The sequence below is a fragment of the Polypterus senegalus genome, chromosome 5 (assembly GCF_016835505.1).
Source record: "Polypterus senegalus isolate Bchr_013 chromosome 5, ASM1683550v1, whole genome shotgun sequence".
Lineage (NCBI taxonomy): Eukaryota > Metazoa > Chordata > Cladistia > Polypteriformes > Polypteridae > Polypterus > Polypterus senegalus.
The window spans coordinates 156,023,937-156,042,165 of record NC_053158.1 but is presented as its reverse complement, the minus strand read 5'-3'; the positions used below and the strand labels follow the sequence as shown (position 1 = coordinate 156,042,165).

Here is an 18,229-nt window from a genome sequence, read left to right as displayed (position 1 = left end):
TGTATGTCAGTCTGTCACACCATTACTTGTGAACTGATAGGACTATAAATTTAATCTTAAGTCAGTGTTTGTGTTGCAATTATTTAGTACGTTTTCTTTAATTTTTCACTTAAGCTGGCACTAACACTAGAATTACCAGAGCCTACGAAAAAACTCGTAGATCCGGCCTGCTTTAAATCCATTCACACCTTTCCGTCAGCGTCTTTTGTCCTGTAAATGTGCCGATAAAGACAAGCAGTAAGCAGCCTACTATTCCATCCCCCCACCGCCACAGAACGTGCACAAACCTCTCCCAGCTCGTTTCTTGTTTGATTATCTGGGAGTGAAGTGCTGGAGTTTTAGAGTGGAAATAATAGATCATTATTTCGTATTTTAGTAGTAAATGACAAAATGTTGGCATAAACTATATAATGTGTGAAGCCTGAAGTCCAAAGATCAAATAAACACTTTCACAAAAGGTTCAAGGATAAGACAACAGCTTCCATGGCATAGCTGTAAGATTTACTGACTTGTAATAAAGAGTCCCAGGTTCAATCCTGAATGCCTCCTATATTTGCCGTTTTCAGTAGTGGGCTGCTCTTATTGTTAATATTATACAGTACACACATACATTTGGTTGGCGTCTGTGACAGATAGTGTGCATTTGCAAGACTTTTTTTTTTCAATTTTATTCTCTCAATCACGATACATACTAAGGGGAGGTGACGCTGTTAGTTTTTATTTGAAACTGGGAATAACTGTAGATGTGAGTCGTGTTTTGAGCCAATGGAACTGGACATTCCCTGATCTGGAGGGATAAAAGCTGACACACAAACGCTGGTGAATCTGCCTTCTTCGTTTCTCACCGTCAACTGATTCTTTTTTGAATTCAGTTTTATTGAGTGTTCCTGCTCACACTGAATTAGTATGCACCTTATGGTCTATAATATACCTTAATATTTTAAGTCACCTTGAATAAAAGCAGGAATTAAATGTACATTATAATGACTTATAAACAGTAGTGTTATTGCACTGAAATTTAATACAGTACACCATTTTCTCTAGTGCGCTATTCAATATCAATTGGTCATTTTCTTATTGGCAATAACAGATCTATTTCTTTATTTTTGTTTTTCAGAAAAATTGAACATGCTTTCTGCTTTCATTGGTCCTTTTAAATACTTGAATCCAGTGACTACTAGCACTGAGGATGAAGACAATTTAAGTAAGTTTTTGATATTTATATGTATTGACATTACATACTGTATTTTATTCTCAATAGTATGAACAGGGGAAATAGACAGGGGCTGAATTGGATCAGGACATGAAGCAAAGTTATTTTGGAGCAAAAACGAGCAAAGGTCAATAGGCAAAAAAAAAAAATAGAGTGTCAACCACCAAAGCCCAAAACCAGTTCTAGAAATCAGTAGAAAATCAAGTCTGAAGTCTTAACTGAAACAAACAAAAAAGATATCCCAAACCAAACACATCAACAGAAATTCAAGGTTTTGTTTTTAATATCCATACAATGCTGACATATTGATGAATGTGAATGTGAAAGACAATGGGTTTTACTACAGTGAGCAACATGACCACAAAATTATGAAAATGTGAAATACTGCAAGATAATAGATTAAAAAGATGCAAACAATAGCAAATAAGTTCAAATTGGAGTTACAACACTAAATACCATTTACTTGATGTAAGTTAAAAAGTTGAAAACATGTCATCCACACTTCATCACACTTCATACTTTGTATGCAAACTGTGCCATATTCACTAAGTAAAATAGTTTTTAAATATGGTTAGAACAATTTGCAGAAAGTCACATAAAGTTATATTTTTACATTTGCGTGATCATTATACCAAATAAGCACAACACTACACTAAAGCACGTGGATTCTTCAATCCTTCCTGTTTGCATCAACAGCACAGTACTATGGTTATTCTTATTAAAGGAGTGGGCTCAACTTTACAGACAGGTTACATACAAGTTCATACAAAAACACTTTACCTTTATGACATGAATACACCAACACATTTCCAGTTTCCTTCTGAATGACCATTTTGCGTTTAAATGCATTCACAAGTTTTTCTGCTAAGTTTTAGCCCTCAGCTAGGATCGGCGTTTTATACTTTGGGGAGGAGCGGTGCCATTCAGTATTTTGGCTTTCATGGCTCTGTGATGTCATTCTGGCCTTATGGTATTCACAAACAATCCTGGGGTGCTGGGAAAAAAAAGTTAGTCTAAGCTGGCCGCACATTGAATTTCCTGAAAAATATTTCACGAACAAGATCACCATTAAATAATTTGTTGCAAAAATGCTCTGGAGAATTTCACCAATCAAGACTAATTCTCACCCTTTTCACATGTGTTTTCTTTGGCTACTCCAGTTTCCTCATGCAAATGAAGATTTTGCATGTTCATTTCTGTAAACAGGTCCTTTATGAGTGGGGTTCAGTGTGTGCAAGACTATGACCAGTCATGGAATGGTATCCTATATAGGACTGGGTGCTGGGTGCTGTTTTTTTAGTTGATGCTGCCTAGATAGGCTTCAACTCTATATGAGTAAAGTTGGAGGATTTATGCAAGCTGTACATCATAAACAGTTGGCTGTTGAAATTTAAAATGCAGTGACTACAACCAGTGAGTATTCGTTTTCATAAGTTATACCACTGCATATCAAGTCAAGTCATTTTTACTTATATAGCACGTTTAAAACTAGAACAGTTGACCAAAGTGCTGTTCTGTTCCTACAAATAGACCAATACATAAATAAAATGAGATAAACAGGATAAATCAAACAACAAATACTTCCATCCAAGTATAAAAAGTCAAGGACAAAAGATTGTTTTTTAACCTGGATTTAAAAGTGCCCACAGTTGGTGCAGACCTAATATAAAGGAATAGACTGTTCCAAAGCTTAGGCCCAGTTATTGCAAATGCACAGTCACTTCTGAGCATAAGACTAGACCTCAACATGACGAGCAACAGGTTAGAAGACCTAAGTGATCTTAAGGAAGAATATGAGGTCAGTAAGTTCAAAAGTTTCTAAACCATTCAGAAACTTAAAAACAAACTATAAGATTTGAAAATCAATCCTCTAGTGAACAAGAAGCCAGTGAAGAGAACCTAAAATTGGTGTGATGTGATTGTGCTTTGTGTAACTGAAGACGAGCAAGGGGAGACTGGTTGACTCGAGTGTATGATTAGTTGCAATAGCCAAGTCAAGAAGAGACAAATGCATGAATTAGTTTTTTAAAATTATCAACGGATAGAAAAGACTTGACTTTAGCTAATACCCTGAGCTGGCAGAAACAAGCTTTAGCAAAAGAATTAATTTGTTTTAATGGATTTGAGGGCACTATCAGAAATCACAGTAAGATTTTTTGCGGAAGGTTTACAGTAGATTGTCAAAGTGCCACGGTACTTGCATTAGAACAGATAAGGTCAGAGGATCTAAAACACACAATCTCTGTTGGTTTGTGTTTCAGATTGAGAAAATTTACTGAAATTCATGTCTTAATGTTTTTCAGACATTCCATTAAAGTGAATGTGTATGTGTCACATGGAAGGATTAAGGGTAGTATTTATAGTTTTAAATAAAACTCTTGGTCTGTGACAGCTATCTGCAATAATACTGTATGTGACAAATTCTGTGTTCTAGCAGATTTCACAGCTTTTTGCTAATTTGACAAACGTGATATGCATATGATGGTAAAAATGATTTATTCATCCATTAATGGTAACCCCCTTCTTGGTCAGTGAGGGGGTGGAACCAATGCAGGGCACATTTGTGCACACCTATGCTAACTCATACCAGGTGCATTTTGAATCTTTGCAGAATGAAATAAAATACCTCTTTGAATTAGTGTCTTAATTTGAAAAAGAAGGGCTACAACAAAGATTGGAAAGCTGGAATTTTGGGAAGATAAGTGTCTAACTTGGTTACTATTGGGTTCATTCATTTTCCTTTTTTATTAAATAAGAAAAAAGGCAGGATTAAAACAATATCATCCAATACAAAGGAACCCAACCCTCCCAATTCATTCTTTGGTGTTTTTTTTTTTTTTTGGTCACAGACTGTTTCCCTGGCATCATAGAGTAATAGACCAAGAACAGCCCTGGATTAGGCACCAGTACATTGCATGGCACGCTTGTCCACACCCACCCACATTTAGTCACACAAAGCCAGCACTTAACACACGCAGGATTTAGGATTTCAGAAGCAAAGCTGAAGCACACAAGGAAAGGCTGTGCAGACAATAACTGGGCGGTAATTTGAGATCAGCCTTAAAGTACATTAAAAGTGTGCCTCAAACTATTGTGTAGTCCTGTTACCGCTAGTAAACTGAAAACTTAAATTCTTTGATAAAATGAAAATGAAAAACTGGTAGTATGAGGAAATTAAGGGTTGGCCTTTGAGACTTTGTGTGCATTATGAGCTCCTATTGTTCAGTTTCCCTTGGGGACAAATAAACCTATCTATCTATCTATCTATCTATCTATCTATCTATCTATCTATCTATCTATCTATCTATCTATCTATCTATCTATCTATCTATCTATCTATCACAGGCCACTGATTGGATTGACTTCAAACTCTGTCAATCCATTTCTAACTTTTTTACAGAGATTTTCATACTACTTGGAGGTACATAATGTAAAACACATTGCTCAGTCAATGGCTGCTATATGATGTCAATGTCAATTGATTTACAGGGCACATTTAAAACAGCATCAGTAATGTTGTAGCCAAATTGCTTTACTTTGCAATATACCATCAGTATCACTGATTGTCACAAAAAGCTAGAGAATAGTAATGCGTCTTCAATCTAGTTGACAGATCAGATCAGTTCAGATCAGTTGAATGTGACTCCTTAATGTAATTAGGTAAAGAGTTCCACAGACGAAGTGCAGCAGCAGCAAAAAGCTCTGTCTCCCTTAGTTTTGCACTTAGTACGAGGGACAACAAGAGAGAACTGACTGGTGAATCTAAGTTCTCTGGAAGGCTGGTGTATAACAAACAATTCAAATAAATAAGTGGGAGCACACCCATGTATTGATTTAAAAACCAGCAGCAAAATTTTAAAATTAATTCTGAAACTAATGGGCAACCCATGTAAAGAGGCTAAAATTGGAGAGAGTCAAACTTTCTTGTCCCGACCAAAAAACAGGCAGCAGCATTGTGGACGAACTACAACCTGCGTAAGGAATTTGCTGATCCCTGAATAAAATGAGTTGCAGTAATCAAGCTGGGAAAAGACAAAAGCATGAGTAACTTTCTCAAGATCCCTAAGTGATAAAAATGGCTTAACTTTGGCTAAAAGACAAAGCTGGAAAAAGCAACTTTTGACCACAGAATTTATCTGTTTCTCAAAAGAGAGCTTACTCTCAAAAATAACGCCAAGATTCTGAACATGAGGTTTGCAAAAGTCTATGAAAGAGCTGAGAAATTCAAAATCAATTTGATCTTTGGCAGGAGGGCCAGATATCAGAACTTTCATTTTATTTTGATTAAAACTGAAAAAATTGTCAGCCATCCAGGATCTTAGTTCTACAAGACAATTATAGCATGATATTGTGCTTTACGATACTATACTGTACTATTTTGTGCTGTATCTTTATTTCTTTTTTAAAAAGTTATGCAATGTTAACAAGACCAAACCGCAGACACCTTTGATAGAGTGGTAGCTCCTAGTATTTTATAATTTGATTCATGAAATGCCATACAAAAAAATGGCTCTGCACTTTTTTCTCTGTACATTTATTCCTTGGATTCATTTATATGCCTTGACAGCCAGATACATCCCTGAGCTTCACCAGATCATCACACTTCATTCAGGTGTCTGTGAAACAAAATCTATTTTGTTAAGGATCAACAGAGGTCACTTTCCTTGTTGACTGCTGTTTTATTGTCAGACGTTTATTGATTTGACAAGCAGTGCACTGAATATTTAATGTAAAAGTTTAAGTATTTACATAGAGTTTATCGGCCAGGTATTGATTCTGTCTTTGTCATTACTAGACTCAGCCTTACGGAAATTATTTTTGTGTGCACTGCTATATCTGTAAAGGGATGAAACTAATTATAAGACCCTTGTCTCAATGATGGCACTTGAGGGCTTTCACAATTGATTGTCTTTTTCACTGAGTTTTGAGAAAAGAAAAAGAGAAGTTGTGTTTAGAAAGCAAGATAAACAAGTTGAATCCTTAGAAGTCATTTGCTATTTATGCATCTTGTGCACATACTAAATAGTGAGGAAGACACCCAGTCCAACAAAAGGTGACATTCTTCATAAGGAAAGAGGTTGCTTCTTGGTTTCCTTATTCTGTAAATATTTAGTTTTTTTATAAACTGATTCTAGAACATCCTTTTAAACCTGGTGCAGAAAATAGATAAAATCAATCCTTTAATTACCATATTTTTTGCTCCTTAAAACGTACCTGACCATTACACGCACCTAGGTTTAGAGGAGGAAAACAACAAAAAAAAAATATTCTTAATCAAACGGTGTACTAATATATTTAATAAAATATAGCAGAATAATATTTCAACCATGTAAAGTCAACAGTGGTATTAAGAACCATCATCAGTGTCATTAACAAATGAAGAGAGACTTTAAGGTTCAAGCACTCTTCTAGATTTCTGGAAACCCCAAGAACTCCTCATCGCTAGTGTCAGAATTTGTGAAGCTCAGTTGCTCACAATCACTTTGCAGGAGCATGTACCTATCACGCGGCATAACCTGTCCAAAGCCACCAGGGGACAAAGCACGTTTGGACCAATGCTCCCTGAAGTTATATGGCCAGTTTATTCCCCTCTCTATTTATAATGCTACAAAACCCTTCATCTCATCTTTTGTTGTGGGTTTCCACTTTGAAAAATGAGAATGAGGTGCAAGCTCAGCCCATGATTCAAAAAATTGGTCTGGATACCTATTTGTTTCGTCTGACAGTAGCTGAAAGGCAGCCTCAGAAAAGAACAACCTGAAGTAGTCCAGCTGCTGATAATTTTTCGAGTCCAACAGCAAGCCAGGCTGTCTTGTGAAGTCCGGTAGCCAGTTTGGCTGCCACGGATCAATGTCTGGGTATTCCTCCCACACGAACCTTGCTGTAGGTGCATCGGCTGTGCGAATGCGCTCAGCTAGGGTGGCATCGGCTGGTGTCCGATCAGCTGATGCCAGTTCCTCACTCTCTTGCTCGATCTCCTGGTCACTCTCAACAATATCAGATTCTGAGAAATCCGACTCAGCGATAATGCACAAAACATCATCTGCTGAGTATTTTGTTTTCTGCACTCGCTTCGCTTCCACGTGAGATGTTGATGCCATCTTGCCTTTGTTTACATTTGTTTACATTTCGTAACTCATGCCAACGCAAGGATTAGATGCCAAGTCAATGAGTCTAACATTCTTCTAAGCAGAGAGAGAATGCCTGTAACGTAACAGTGAGTTTTGTCGCCATTAACAGCTGATTGTCGCCCTCTACCCCTGAATGTTGACTTTTGTCAGGTAATATACATCACGGTCTGTGACGCAATATTTGCTCCATAAGACGCACAGACATTTCCACCCTTCTTTTGGGGAAAAAAATGTGTCTTATGGAGCGAAAAATACGGTATATTTGTTGGTAGTAACAATCTAGAGTTATGGAGTTAATTACAACATTTGTTTCTTTTGGTTCATAACATGTAAGCACATAAAATGTTTTACAGATGAGAGGAAGTGGTGCAACAAAAGGAAGGCCCTGTGATTGTTTAAAAGCACAATTAAATGAAAAACAATGCAGTTGTTTAAAATATTCACCTTCTGTACTGCAGAAACTCTATACATTTATATCCAGACTCGCTTTATGTAGTTCAGGGTTACGGGGGATCAGATCCAGCTCTTGACAGGCCCCCTGCTTAGAGTTGTCTCCCACTGATGGTGATGATAGTACAGTATGTGGCCCTTGTCCTTTATTAGATCAGCACAGTGACAGGAGATTATGGAGCATGGTTTGACCCCCTCAACTGCCAGACCAACCCTCTGCTTCTGTGATGTGACATTTCATTCTTTTGTATAGTTAGCTTTTACAACCTAGGACCTCCATGAAGCCTTACAGTTATCTAATAAGGCACGTGGTTTGGTAAGCCATTGCTTTATACCATATGACCTGCCTCCATTTAATGAGTGCACAGCATTTGTGCTGACTCTATTGTTTAATGATGTGTAAAAACAGTAATTTGTTAGCACTGTTAAAGTAAGAAGAAGATACCCTATTTTCATTTTACATCTTGGTCTTTCATTTTTATAACTTTCTTTTCAGATAACTTTAATCAAGTAAACCTCTGCCACAGTTCATCTGGCAATGGCTTTCACTTAAACTATAATTTATTTTTTTCTGTCATTTCTATTCTTTTTCTTTGTTTCACAATTTGTTCTTTAATTTAAAAGCTGTTCTTGATTTGCAGTTCAGAATGAAAGCACATTATTAGAAGTCAGACAGATGTGCATATATACTGAATGGCAAGCCCCCTCCGTGTGAGGTTCCATTATGCTACTTAACAATGTAGAGTTTTTTTAAGAGTTTAAGCAAGCATGAAAACAGTATTTGAAAATAAAATCCTTTGACTTGATTGACTAAGAAATTTTAAATAGCTGTTAAAATGAAAGAAATTAAACTTTTCTCAATAAAGACATTAAAGGGGTGGGTACTTTTTAGTAAGAAATGTAGATAGTATGTGGGATTTAATGGAGAAATTTCTTCCCTTGGGCAGTAATATCTATTACTTTGCCTGAAAGATTTCTGAAATGCAGTCTTCACTTTGCATTTGCATATAAAGGATGTATATAGTGCTTCCTCCTCACACTTCTTGAGCATTCAAATCTCTTTAGTTTAAGTCCCACCTCAGGCACAGTCTCACAGTCTACACCTTCGTGTTAAGATAAATCTAAATTGACCCTTTTGGACTCCCTTTAAATTCATCCTGCGATGGATTGGCAAATCATCAATATACGGTATTTTAGAACATTACACCAGTTATGAAAAGAACAGGCCATTCAGCCCAACAAGCCTGTTCATCCCCTTCACCTCAATTCACCAGATAACATCAGGTCAAGATGTGAAGGTCAGTAAGTCCAACTGTCCACCACACCACATAGTTCTTTATTCCAGGTGTCTGTGATTCTTAGAGTCAAAACACATACAAGATCTGTGGAAAATCTCCCCTTAAAAAGATCCTAACTGTGTCCCTGTGTTCTTGTTGAATGTTGAATTATTTATTTTAAAGAACATCTGGGATACATTATAATAATTCCTTTCATAATTTTGAACACTTTGAACAACTCTCCTCTCCTCCTAGTCACTCTTCTCTGGACCTTCTGTAGCACTGCTGAATCTTTTTTGCATTATGGACACCAAAACGTCACAAAGTACTCTGGGTGAGTGCCTTATTAGTACTTTAGACAGTATAAGTTAAGCATAACCTTCCTTGGCTTATACTTTTTAAGATAGATAAATATAGACAAAGGAAATTGTAGCATTACTGTAGCAGACAAACATAGTACAAATCCACCTTAATAAAAGGACAAGCATCTGTGTGTCTAGGTATCTGTTTGTCGGTCCAGTTGCTATGACTGTGTTATATGCCATTTTGTATATGATTCATAAAAGCAATGGTAATGTTTGTGATGCATCATCTGTTGGAAATACAGATGAAATGCATTTTATTAGTACAAATGTTTTTGATGTGCCATCTACTGGAATGGAAAATGTAGTGTATTTTATTACTAGATGCATTACAAAAAACATTCCAATATTTAGTGCACTGCAAACATTAACATTGAAGTCTACGTTAATTACATAGATTTCAACCTGTCTCAGACAAATAGCACAGCTAGTGTACATATAACAAGAATGATCATAATCTTAAGTATTATAAAAGTTACAAAGACACATGCAATAAGAATTATCTATAAGTAAATTAACAAAGGGTAGGTATTTACTAAGTTATAATGTTACAATGCAGGATGTCAATCATTGGAAAGTTACAGTGTATTGAACATAATGTATTTGTTTATTAAGATGTCTGCTAGACCAGCACAGTACAATTCAGCAAGTAGGCTGAGGGGTGACTCATTACAGAAAGGGAAATAGAAAGAAATACATGATATTGTAAAGCACAATAATAATATTTAAAAGTTTTCTCGATTAAAAGTTTCTGCACTAGTTCTGCAAAATGCTATATCTGTCATTGCCAGCATATAATTAAGACAAAGTCTCCCATGGCATAGTAAACTATTCTATACTTTGGTTGTTTTTATACAGTTAAGTTATTTTAATGTATTACATGGAGCACTGCAGTGTCATTACCCTCCTGAACTAATACACATATACTCATATACATATGAGTATACACATATACTCATGTGTATATCCTAACTACAGGGTGATGAGGGTCTGCTGGAGCCAATCTCAGCCAACACAGGGCGCAAGGCACACACATATATATACAACTAGTATGTCCATTTTATCATTATGGTTAGTATAAGATGGTATGAAGCTTTTTATTAGAGAACTGGTATTACGTTTGTTTGAGGTGACATATTTACATTTGGAAAAGTCTTGAAATACTGTAAATGTACTCATGACCCTGAATTGGAAAAGCAGATTCAGTAAAGAAGTTATATGGGATGATATGGTGATGTCAAAGATCCTGCCCACGTGGCCACCAATGGTCGCTATTGTCTTTAATAGTATTGCTGCAACCATTAGAAACACCACTAAATGGTGGGGAAAAAAATCCAAAATGGTGATAAGGTAATAATATAAAAAACACATATAGAAATTCAGAAAGTTCAATAAATTAGATATTCGGCTTAACAAAAACTAAATTGTATTACATGTGGATACACTGCTTTCCCCTTCCATCTCCCCATGGTGCTAAATCTGAAATATTTTATTTTAAACAAAAACAAGCTATTTTAAGATATATTGAAAGGTATTTAAGAGATTTAGATAAGTGTTTAGGTGCAAAACTTCAAAAGCATTTAGATAGATAGATAGATAGATAGATAGATAGATAGATAGATAGATAGATAGATAGATAGATAGATAGATAGATAGATAGATACTTTATTAATCCCAAGGGGAAATTCACACAATCCAGCAGCAGTACACTGACACAAAGAAACAATATTAAATTAAATAGTAATAAAAATGAAAAAATTAAAAAAATAAAAATTAAAAAAGCAGACAATAACTGAGTAATGTTAGCATTTACTCCCCCGGGTGGAATTGAAGAGTCGCATAGTGTGGGGGAGGAACGATCTCCTCAGTCTGTCAGTGGAGCAGGACAGTGACAAAAGTCTGTCACTGAAGCTACTTCTCTGCCTGGAGATGACACTCTTCAGTGGATTTGGCATTTTACAGATATTGAAACTAATGTAAAGTGCATTCAGTTATTTTTAACATTTTGGAGATCCTAAAATAATACATTGTGAAGCATCTCAGAATGCTTTAGTTGGGTTCAAATTCCTTTCTCTAACACAGAACAGCATACATTGAACTGGGTAACGAGGTTTGGATACACACAATTGTGAATGACCAACAAATCACATCCATCTATCTATCTATCTATCTATCTATCTATCTATCTATCTATCTATCTATCTATCTATCTATCTATCTATCTATCTATCTATCTATATCTAGCTATCTATCTATCTATCATAAAAGTTGTTAGCACTTTGTTTAATTCTAGTCGTGAGTAGATTTTCATATTTAAAGTTAATCATTATATGTCATTTTTTACTGTAGGAACTTTAATGCTAGAGGCTCAGCTGTCACACTGAATTAGAGGCTACAAATACTCATATTTCATTTGTTACATTGGGCTTTTTGTAGTGTCATAGAGTGAGCACTGTGGATTAATGGGATCAGAACATAAACCATGAAGCTTTGAAGCCTCATGCATGGAAGTATTTTCTTGTCAAGATTTAAAAGCACTTGTTTCACGGTGCCTTGTATTTGTTAGAGCTAGTAGTTAAGCTGATTTTTAAAGAATGTTAAAGATAATGTATTACTGCAGATGTGATATTCCAGCTTTGCTCAGATTCATCATGAGGCATCCTTATATTAGGCATTATATGACACATCAGTACAGTACAGTACAGCACAGCATGACATATGATATTGCAATAACCTGAAATCTGAAATGCCACCTACCTTATTCTCTTTTTGAATCAATATGATACAGTTCAGGTTACCGATTATATCAGAAATCACATCACATCAACAAAACTGAAAAAAAACAGAACATCCATATGGCACATTTCTCCACCATTATAAGTTACTATACAACAGTCGCTCTTACTTTGTTATGTATCCTATTCTAGCTACATTGTGCTTCTTCTTGGCACCTGCCGAGACTTTATATCACGGCATACCAGCTTACACATTTTCTTCTTTCACGGGCTCCACTTGCATTTTCAATTTACAACCTACTTTTTACACAACTCTTCTACTTTACTTTCTTCACCCACTGTTTTCTTTTAAAATGCAAAGCGTTGCTTCTTTGGAAGTGTTTAAGTTCTAAATGGAATACTTGGGATTCACATCCATTAGGTAGAGTTTAGTATAAAATAATATTGTGTACAAATTGAAATAATACTTCTAAATATTACATAAATATGCAATAAGGAATCAAGAAAGAGAAAGTTCCAGATTTAATTGTAATCTCAGAGCATAGGGGTCCACTATGTTTTTAAAGCCTATTTATGTTTCTGGTTTGCTATCAAAATAGGGGCCCCAGTGCATGACTTTGCCCGGGGACCAACGATGCTGTTAAGACGACCCTTTGTATTATATTGAAAAAGTTACATTTGTTGCTTGAATCTTTTTTTTTGCAAGTGCCTAAATGTTTGGTTGGTTATTTTTTTTTTTTCTTGGATACATTTTTATTAATTCATTCATTAATTTTTCACTGCTTGTTCAAACCCGGGGTAAACAGTCTTAGCAGTGAGGCCCATACGTCCCTTTCTCCAGCCACAACTTATACTGTTGGATCCCAAGTGGTTCCCTGGCCATCTGGAGATATAATCTTCCCAGTGAGCCCTGGATCTTCCCTGGGGTCTCCTCCTAGCTGGTCATACCTGTAAAGCCACCCCTGGGTGACACCCAGGAGGCATCCACTTTAGATGCTTAAACCACCTCAACTGGCAGCTCTCGATGTGGAGGGTCATCAACTCTGCTCCACTCTCTGGAGTCTCAGCCTATCTCTAAATTTTCACTAAGCATGATTTATGGTGTATTGTTGGTTTGGGTTACCATGTATCATTTTGGGCTGATTAATTATTTTGTGGTTGTTGTTTTGAAGACTTTAATTTAATATGTTGCTTTCAAAAGTCCGGGCACCATTTTGTTTTTGCTGTGCATGCTGGCTTTTTGTGAATCCTGTCGCCAAGATACTACTCCCGGTGTGGTTTTAAAGGTCATGATCTTTGATTTCTTCAATGCGTCCTGGTTTAACATTTGGCACAAGACCCTTTAACATTCAAACTAATGGTTTCAATATTTGTACATTTCTAGTATTATGCAGCACCAATAATAACTTTCATTTATAAATATATGAACATTTGATTTTATATACTCTGGAGGCACTGAGCAACAAAAAAGTGAGTAGATTCAAAATTCAAACACAGTTAATGACATTGCAAGGTTGAAATCACTTACAAAAGCGACCACTCACTAGTTTTCAAGTGGCCAGCTTGCCACAAGTAAAATCTAATGGCTCATTCCAAAAATTTTGGTATCGCTTAGCTTTTAGGTCAGAGTGATGGCCTACTCAGTGTATACAGAAGACAGATATTTATGTTTTAAAGGTTGCTATTTCCCCAATTTTTAAAATTGTGCTCAGATCAGAGAGGCAAGATCACATTGGTTTGGACATGTGCAGAGGAGAGATGCTGGGTTTAGTGAGAGAAGGATGTGAAGGATAAGAGGAAAAGAGGAAGGCCTAAGAAAAGGTTTATGCATGTGGTCAGAGAAGACATGAAGGTGATGAGTGTAATGGAGCAAGATGTAGAGGATAGGAAGATATGGAGGAACATGACCCACTGTGGCAACCTCTAATGGGAGGAGCTGAAAGAGGAAGAAGATGAGATTTTTACTATGATATCCGTGTTTAGGTTAAGCTAATTCTTTAAAGAAATCTTCCAGTTTCCTGTAAGAAATAGAACATTCTTTCTTCATTTTTTTGCTAAACCTTTGGTTTCCTAACCTTTTTCTTTTTTCATTGGTCTTCCCTTCTTCATATCATCACAACCTCTTGGAGATTTTCATTTAAATTTCATGTGGTTGTGTCATCTTCATGTAATGCACTTCAGAGATATAAATGCAATTTCAACTCGAGCAACAAGCATTTTTGCTTATTGGCATCTTAAAATATTGACACTTATTTATAGGAAAAGTGATTCCCGTAAACTCAAGATTAGGAACTAATGCTTTTCAGAAATGAAAGTATGCAAAATATACAGCGTATGGTGTATCTGTTCTGTTTAGTTTATTAATTTTTTATTGTCTGAGAAAGTCACCATTTATTTTTGATTTTCGCCCTCCTTGTATTGTTCTGTGTACATTATTCTGCACCACTGACTTGAGTTGGGCTCAGTGAATATCTCATGTTTTTTCTGGAGCATACAAACCGCTGAGGTGTAACGTTCAGTCTGCCCCCATGTGCTTAAATGAGTTTGGAGTAAAGGTGCAACCAATGAGGATGGGATGAGATCAGCTGTATTCATAATTACAATGATGTAAAAAATCTTGTGTATTTCTATTTTTTACAGACATGGATACATTTGTTAGAACCCTTACAGCTCATTGAAAAATACTGTATGCCTCCTGAAAATTGATTAAATACAAAAATAATCGTACCATGTATACAGTACCTGCATGTCTTTGATATGTCATTGAGTAAAGCAATGCACGTGGAGAAATATGTTGGTACTCCTTCATGATTGTCTCTGAAATAACTTGCACACAGTTTACAGGCAAACAAGAGATTCATCTAACTCTCATTGAGACTTCTGCAGAAGTCAACACGTAGCTTGGTCTACTCTTCCTGAGCAAACTGCACTAGCTGCTGTGGACGCTAGGGGTCACTGTTGCCCTTTAAACCCAACAGACAGACATGCAGAACACCAGGCAAAAGCACCAATAAGATCTTTTTAATTATTTTCTTCTATAAACAATGCCCTCCAAGCACCACAGCCACAATAAACAGCCACCAACCACCCGACTCTGGCTCCTCGCTGGTTGTTTCACAGTCCTTCATACTGTATATGGTCTAACCTGGAAGTGCTCCTGTTCTTCCATTCACGTGGCTTGCCAGCACTTCTGGGTCAGATGGAGAACTTGAGCTTTCTTCAACCCGAAAGTACTTCTGGATTTTTGTCCTCATGACTCACTAGTACTTCCGGGCTATGAGGGAAGCATGACTTCCCAGGTCCTCCTGCAGCGTCTCCTGGTGGCACCCACGGTACCCAGCAGGGCTGTGAAGTCAAACTCTATATCCCATGGTACCCAACAGGAATCCAGGGCACGACTATACCTCAGGGGAGTCTCCATCTATCATTTTGGGGGAAGCAGTGTCTAAAAGTAGCAGCCTTCCCCCATCCTTCAATTTTCTGGGCGTCCTGGTCGGGTTGAGCTGCCGGCCATCGCTTACATTGCATAAGGTTTGTAGGGTGCCTTCTCCAGACATAATTAGTTGTATTGCATAGATTTTTGATAGAATTCAGATCAGGGATCATCGAAGACCACTTCAGAATACTCTGGTGTTTTCTTCTTAGCATTCTTGGGTGCTTTTAGTTGTGTGTTTGGGTCATTATCCTGTGTTGGAGGATTTGTGTTAGGTGATTATTCTGTTGGAGGATATATGTTGGGTTATTAACCTGTTGAAGGATTCATGACCTGTGACTGAAACAAAGTCTTTCTGACACTGGGCAGTACGTTTCACTCTACAATGTCCTTACAGTCTTGAGATTTCATTGTTCCCTGCACAGACTCAACACATGCAGTGCCAGATGCAGTAAAGTAGCCCTAAAACATAACCAAGCCACCTCCATGTTTTCCAGTTGGTATGGTGTTCTTTTCTTTGGAAGCTTAATTTTTTTGACATAGAGCTGACATGACTCCAGTTCAGTCCAGTTTTCTCTCATCTGTCCAAAGAAGCATTGCGGCTTATCAATATGCTTTTTAGCAAATTGCAGTCTGGGCATTTTATGTTATTTTTCAACAGTGGAATCCTCCTGAGTCTTCCTCTATTGAACCCACTGTCACTCAAAAAGCGATGGATGGTGTGATCAGACACTGATGAACCTTGACCTTGGAGTTCAGCTTGTATCTCTTTAGAAGTTTTCCTTGGCTTTTTGTCTACCATTCTTGCTATCCTTTTGCCGGTTCTGGGGTTGGTTTCCCGTTGCAGCTGCGTCCATGGAGATTGGACCTTGGACCTGAAACTTCTTAGTAATATTTGCAACTGTTGTCACAGGAACATTAAGCTTCTTGAAGATGATTTTATCGCCTTTGCCTCTAAGATGCTCATCTATAATTTTCTTTCTGATCTCCACAGACAACTCTCTCCTTTACTTTCAATGTTGGAGACACGGTTAATATCAAACAGCAGTGTGACTACCTTTCTCCAATTGAATAGGCTGAATGACTGTTTGCATGGTTAGACACATTTATAATACTGTGTGACTGTAGATGGCACTATACAAACGCTCAACCCACCACAGACAGACATGGGAGGCACACTACTAAAAACACAATTGCTTTTATCTTTCTTCACTCGTGAAGAAATTTTTCCCCGTTCCCACGAGTCCACAACACATAGTCCAAAGCACAATACCGCACAATACTTTTGTCTTCTCTCTGTCTCCGCCACTCCTCTCTGGCAAGCTTCATCCACTACCACCCGACTCTGGCTCCCAGAGTACTGGCTGCTGGCTCCTTTTATTGTGAACCCAGAAATGCTCCAGTTGCTTGATGACCTATTTCCGGCAGCACGTCCAGGTATGGTGGACGAGCTGCTCTGTAGGGCTCAGCAGCAGCTACAGCACCCCCGGCAGTGCCCACAGATCCCAACAGGGGTGCACCAAACTCCATCTTCCATGAAGCCCTGCAGAAGTCCTAGGCACCCCTTCAACCCAGGGGGGCTGCCATCTAGCATTCCAGAGGAGGTACGGTCTTGACCAGGCTTGCTCCCCCGGTCCATAGAGTCCAAGAGGCGTCCTGGCCCTCTATGACAACTGATTAAAGAAAACAGCTAGTTTAAAAAAAAAAACTCCAATCCAGTTATTTATTATCTTTTCTAGGTGTACCAAGAAACGTGTTTAGGCCATTTTAGAATTTCTTTGTAGAAGTGAAGAAGAATATCTTTGTGGTCATTGAAAATGAGGCATCATAGAATTTTATATTACCTGAAGGGTGGTGCTAGCCACCACAATATGAAAATCCAATTAAATTTTAGAAACATCACTGACACTTTTTACATTTAATGTACAATGAAACCAAATCATTTGAACTAAAACTTGCTAATGTGTGATCTGAGGTGTTCACAGGTAGCAAACATCTGCTCTCTAAAGCTGTCAGACTTGTGGTAAGGACCAGAGTGTAACTCCTCTCTTTGCTAGTGCAATTAAAAACATGTCTTACAGTGTCAGTGACAGTGAGTCCCAGAGGAGAGGCAGACCATCATCTTCAATCTGTCTGAAATGGCACATTTCCATATATTTGTGCTTTATTCTGTTTGTGCTGCTAAATAGAAACACACAATCATTTTTGTTTTTTTTTTACTTAGAATATCTTTAATTCAATATTAAAAAAATATTTTTAAAGCAAATGAATAACTGGACAATTAATTTAGACACATATTTTTTAAACATTGAAAGGATATGTAATGTAAATGCATGTGGAGAATCAGTTGTGACTGTTGAACTTTTTATAGGAAACCCTGGGAGAGACAGCAGTTATGAACAACAATAGACACTACAAGACAAAAGCAGGGTCATGAATGGCTGTGAGCTAATTAAGGGAAAGCAACAGGAAACTCCCATTAGTGTATTGGAATTCCCCCAAGGTGATAAAGGGTACTTTGGAGGACACCGTATGTGGTGCTTGCCAGTATATATCAATGATGCTGAAGAAGCACCAGTATACATATGGTCTCTAGATAATGTTTTACACATGTGCTGCATCTGGGAC

At 37.2% G+C, this 18,229-nt stretch overlaps 1 protein-coding gene across 1 annotated transcript in view; it reads left to right on the top strand.

Moving 5' to 3' along the window:
• Positions 1–18,229, top strand: part of adarb2 (adenosine deaminase RNA specific B2 (inactive)) — a 788,873-nt gene that overhangs the window by 456,437 nt on the left and 314,207 nt on the right. The window contains exon 2 of the mRNA XM_039753536.1: positions 1,118–1,204. Within this exon, the coding sequence (XP_039609470.1) occupies positions 1,118–1,204 (87 nt within the window). The remainder of the gene's footprint in view (positions 1–1,117; positions 1,205–18,229) is intronic.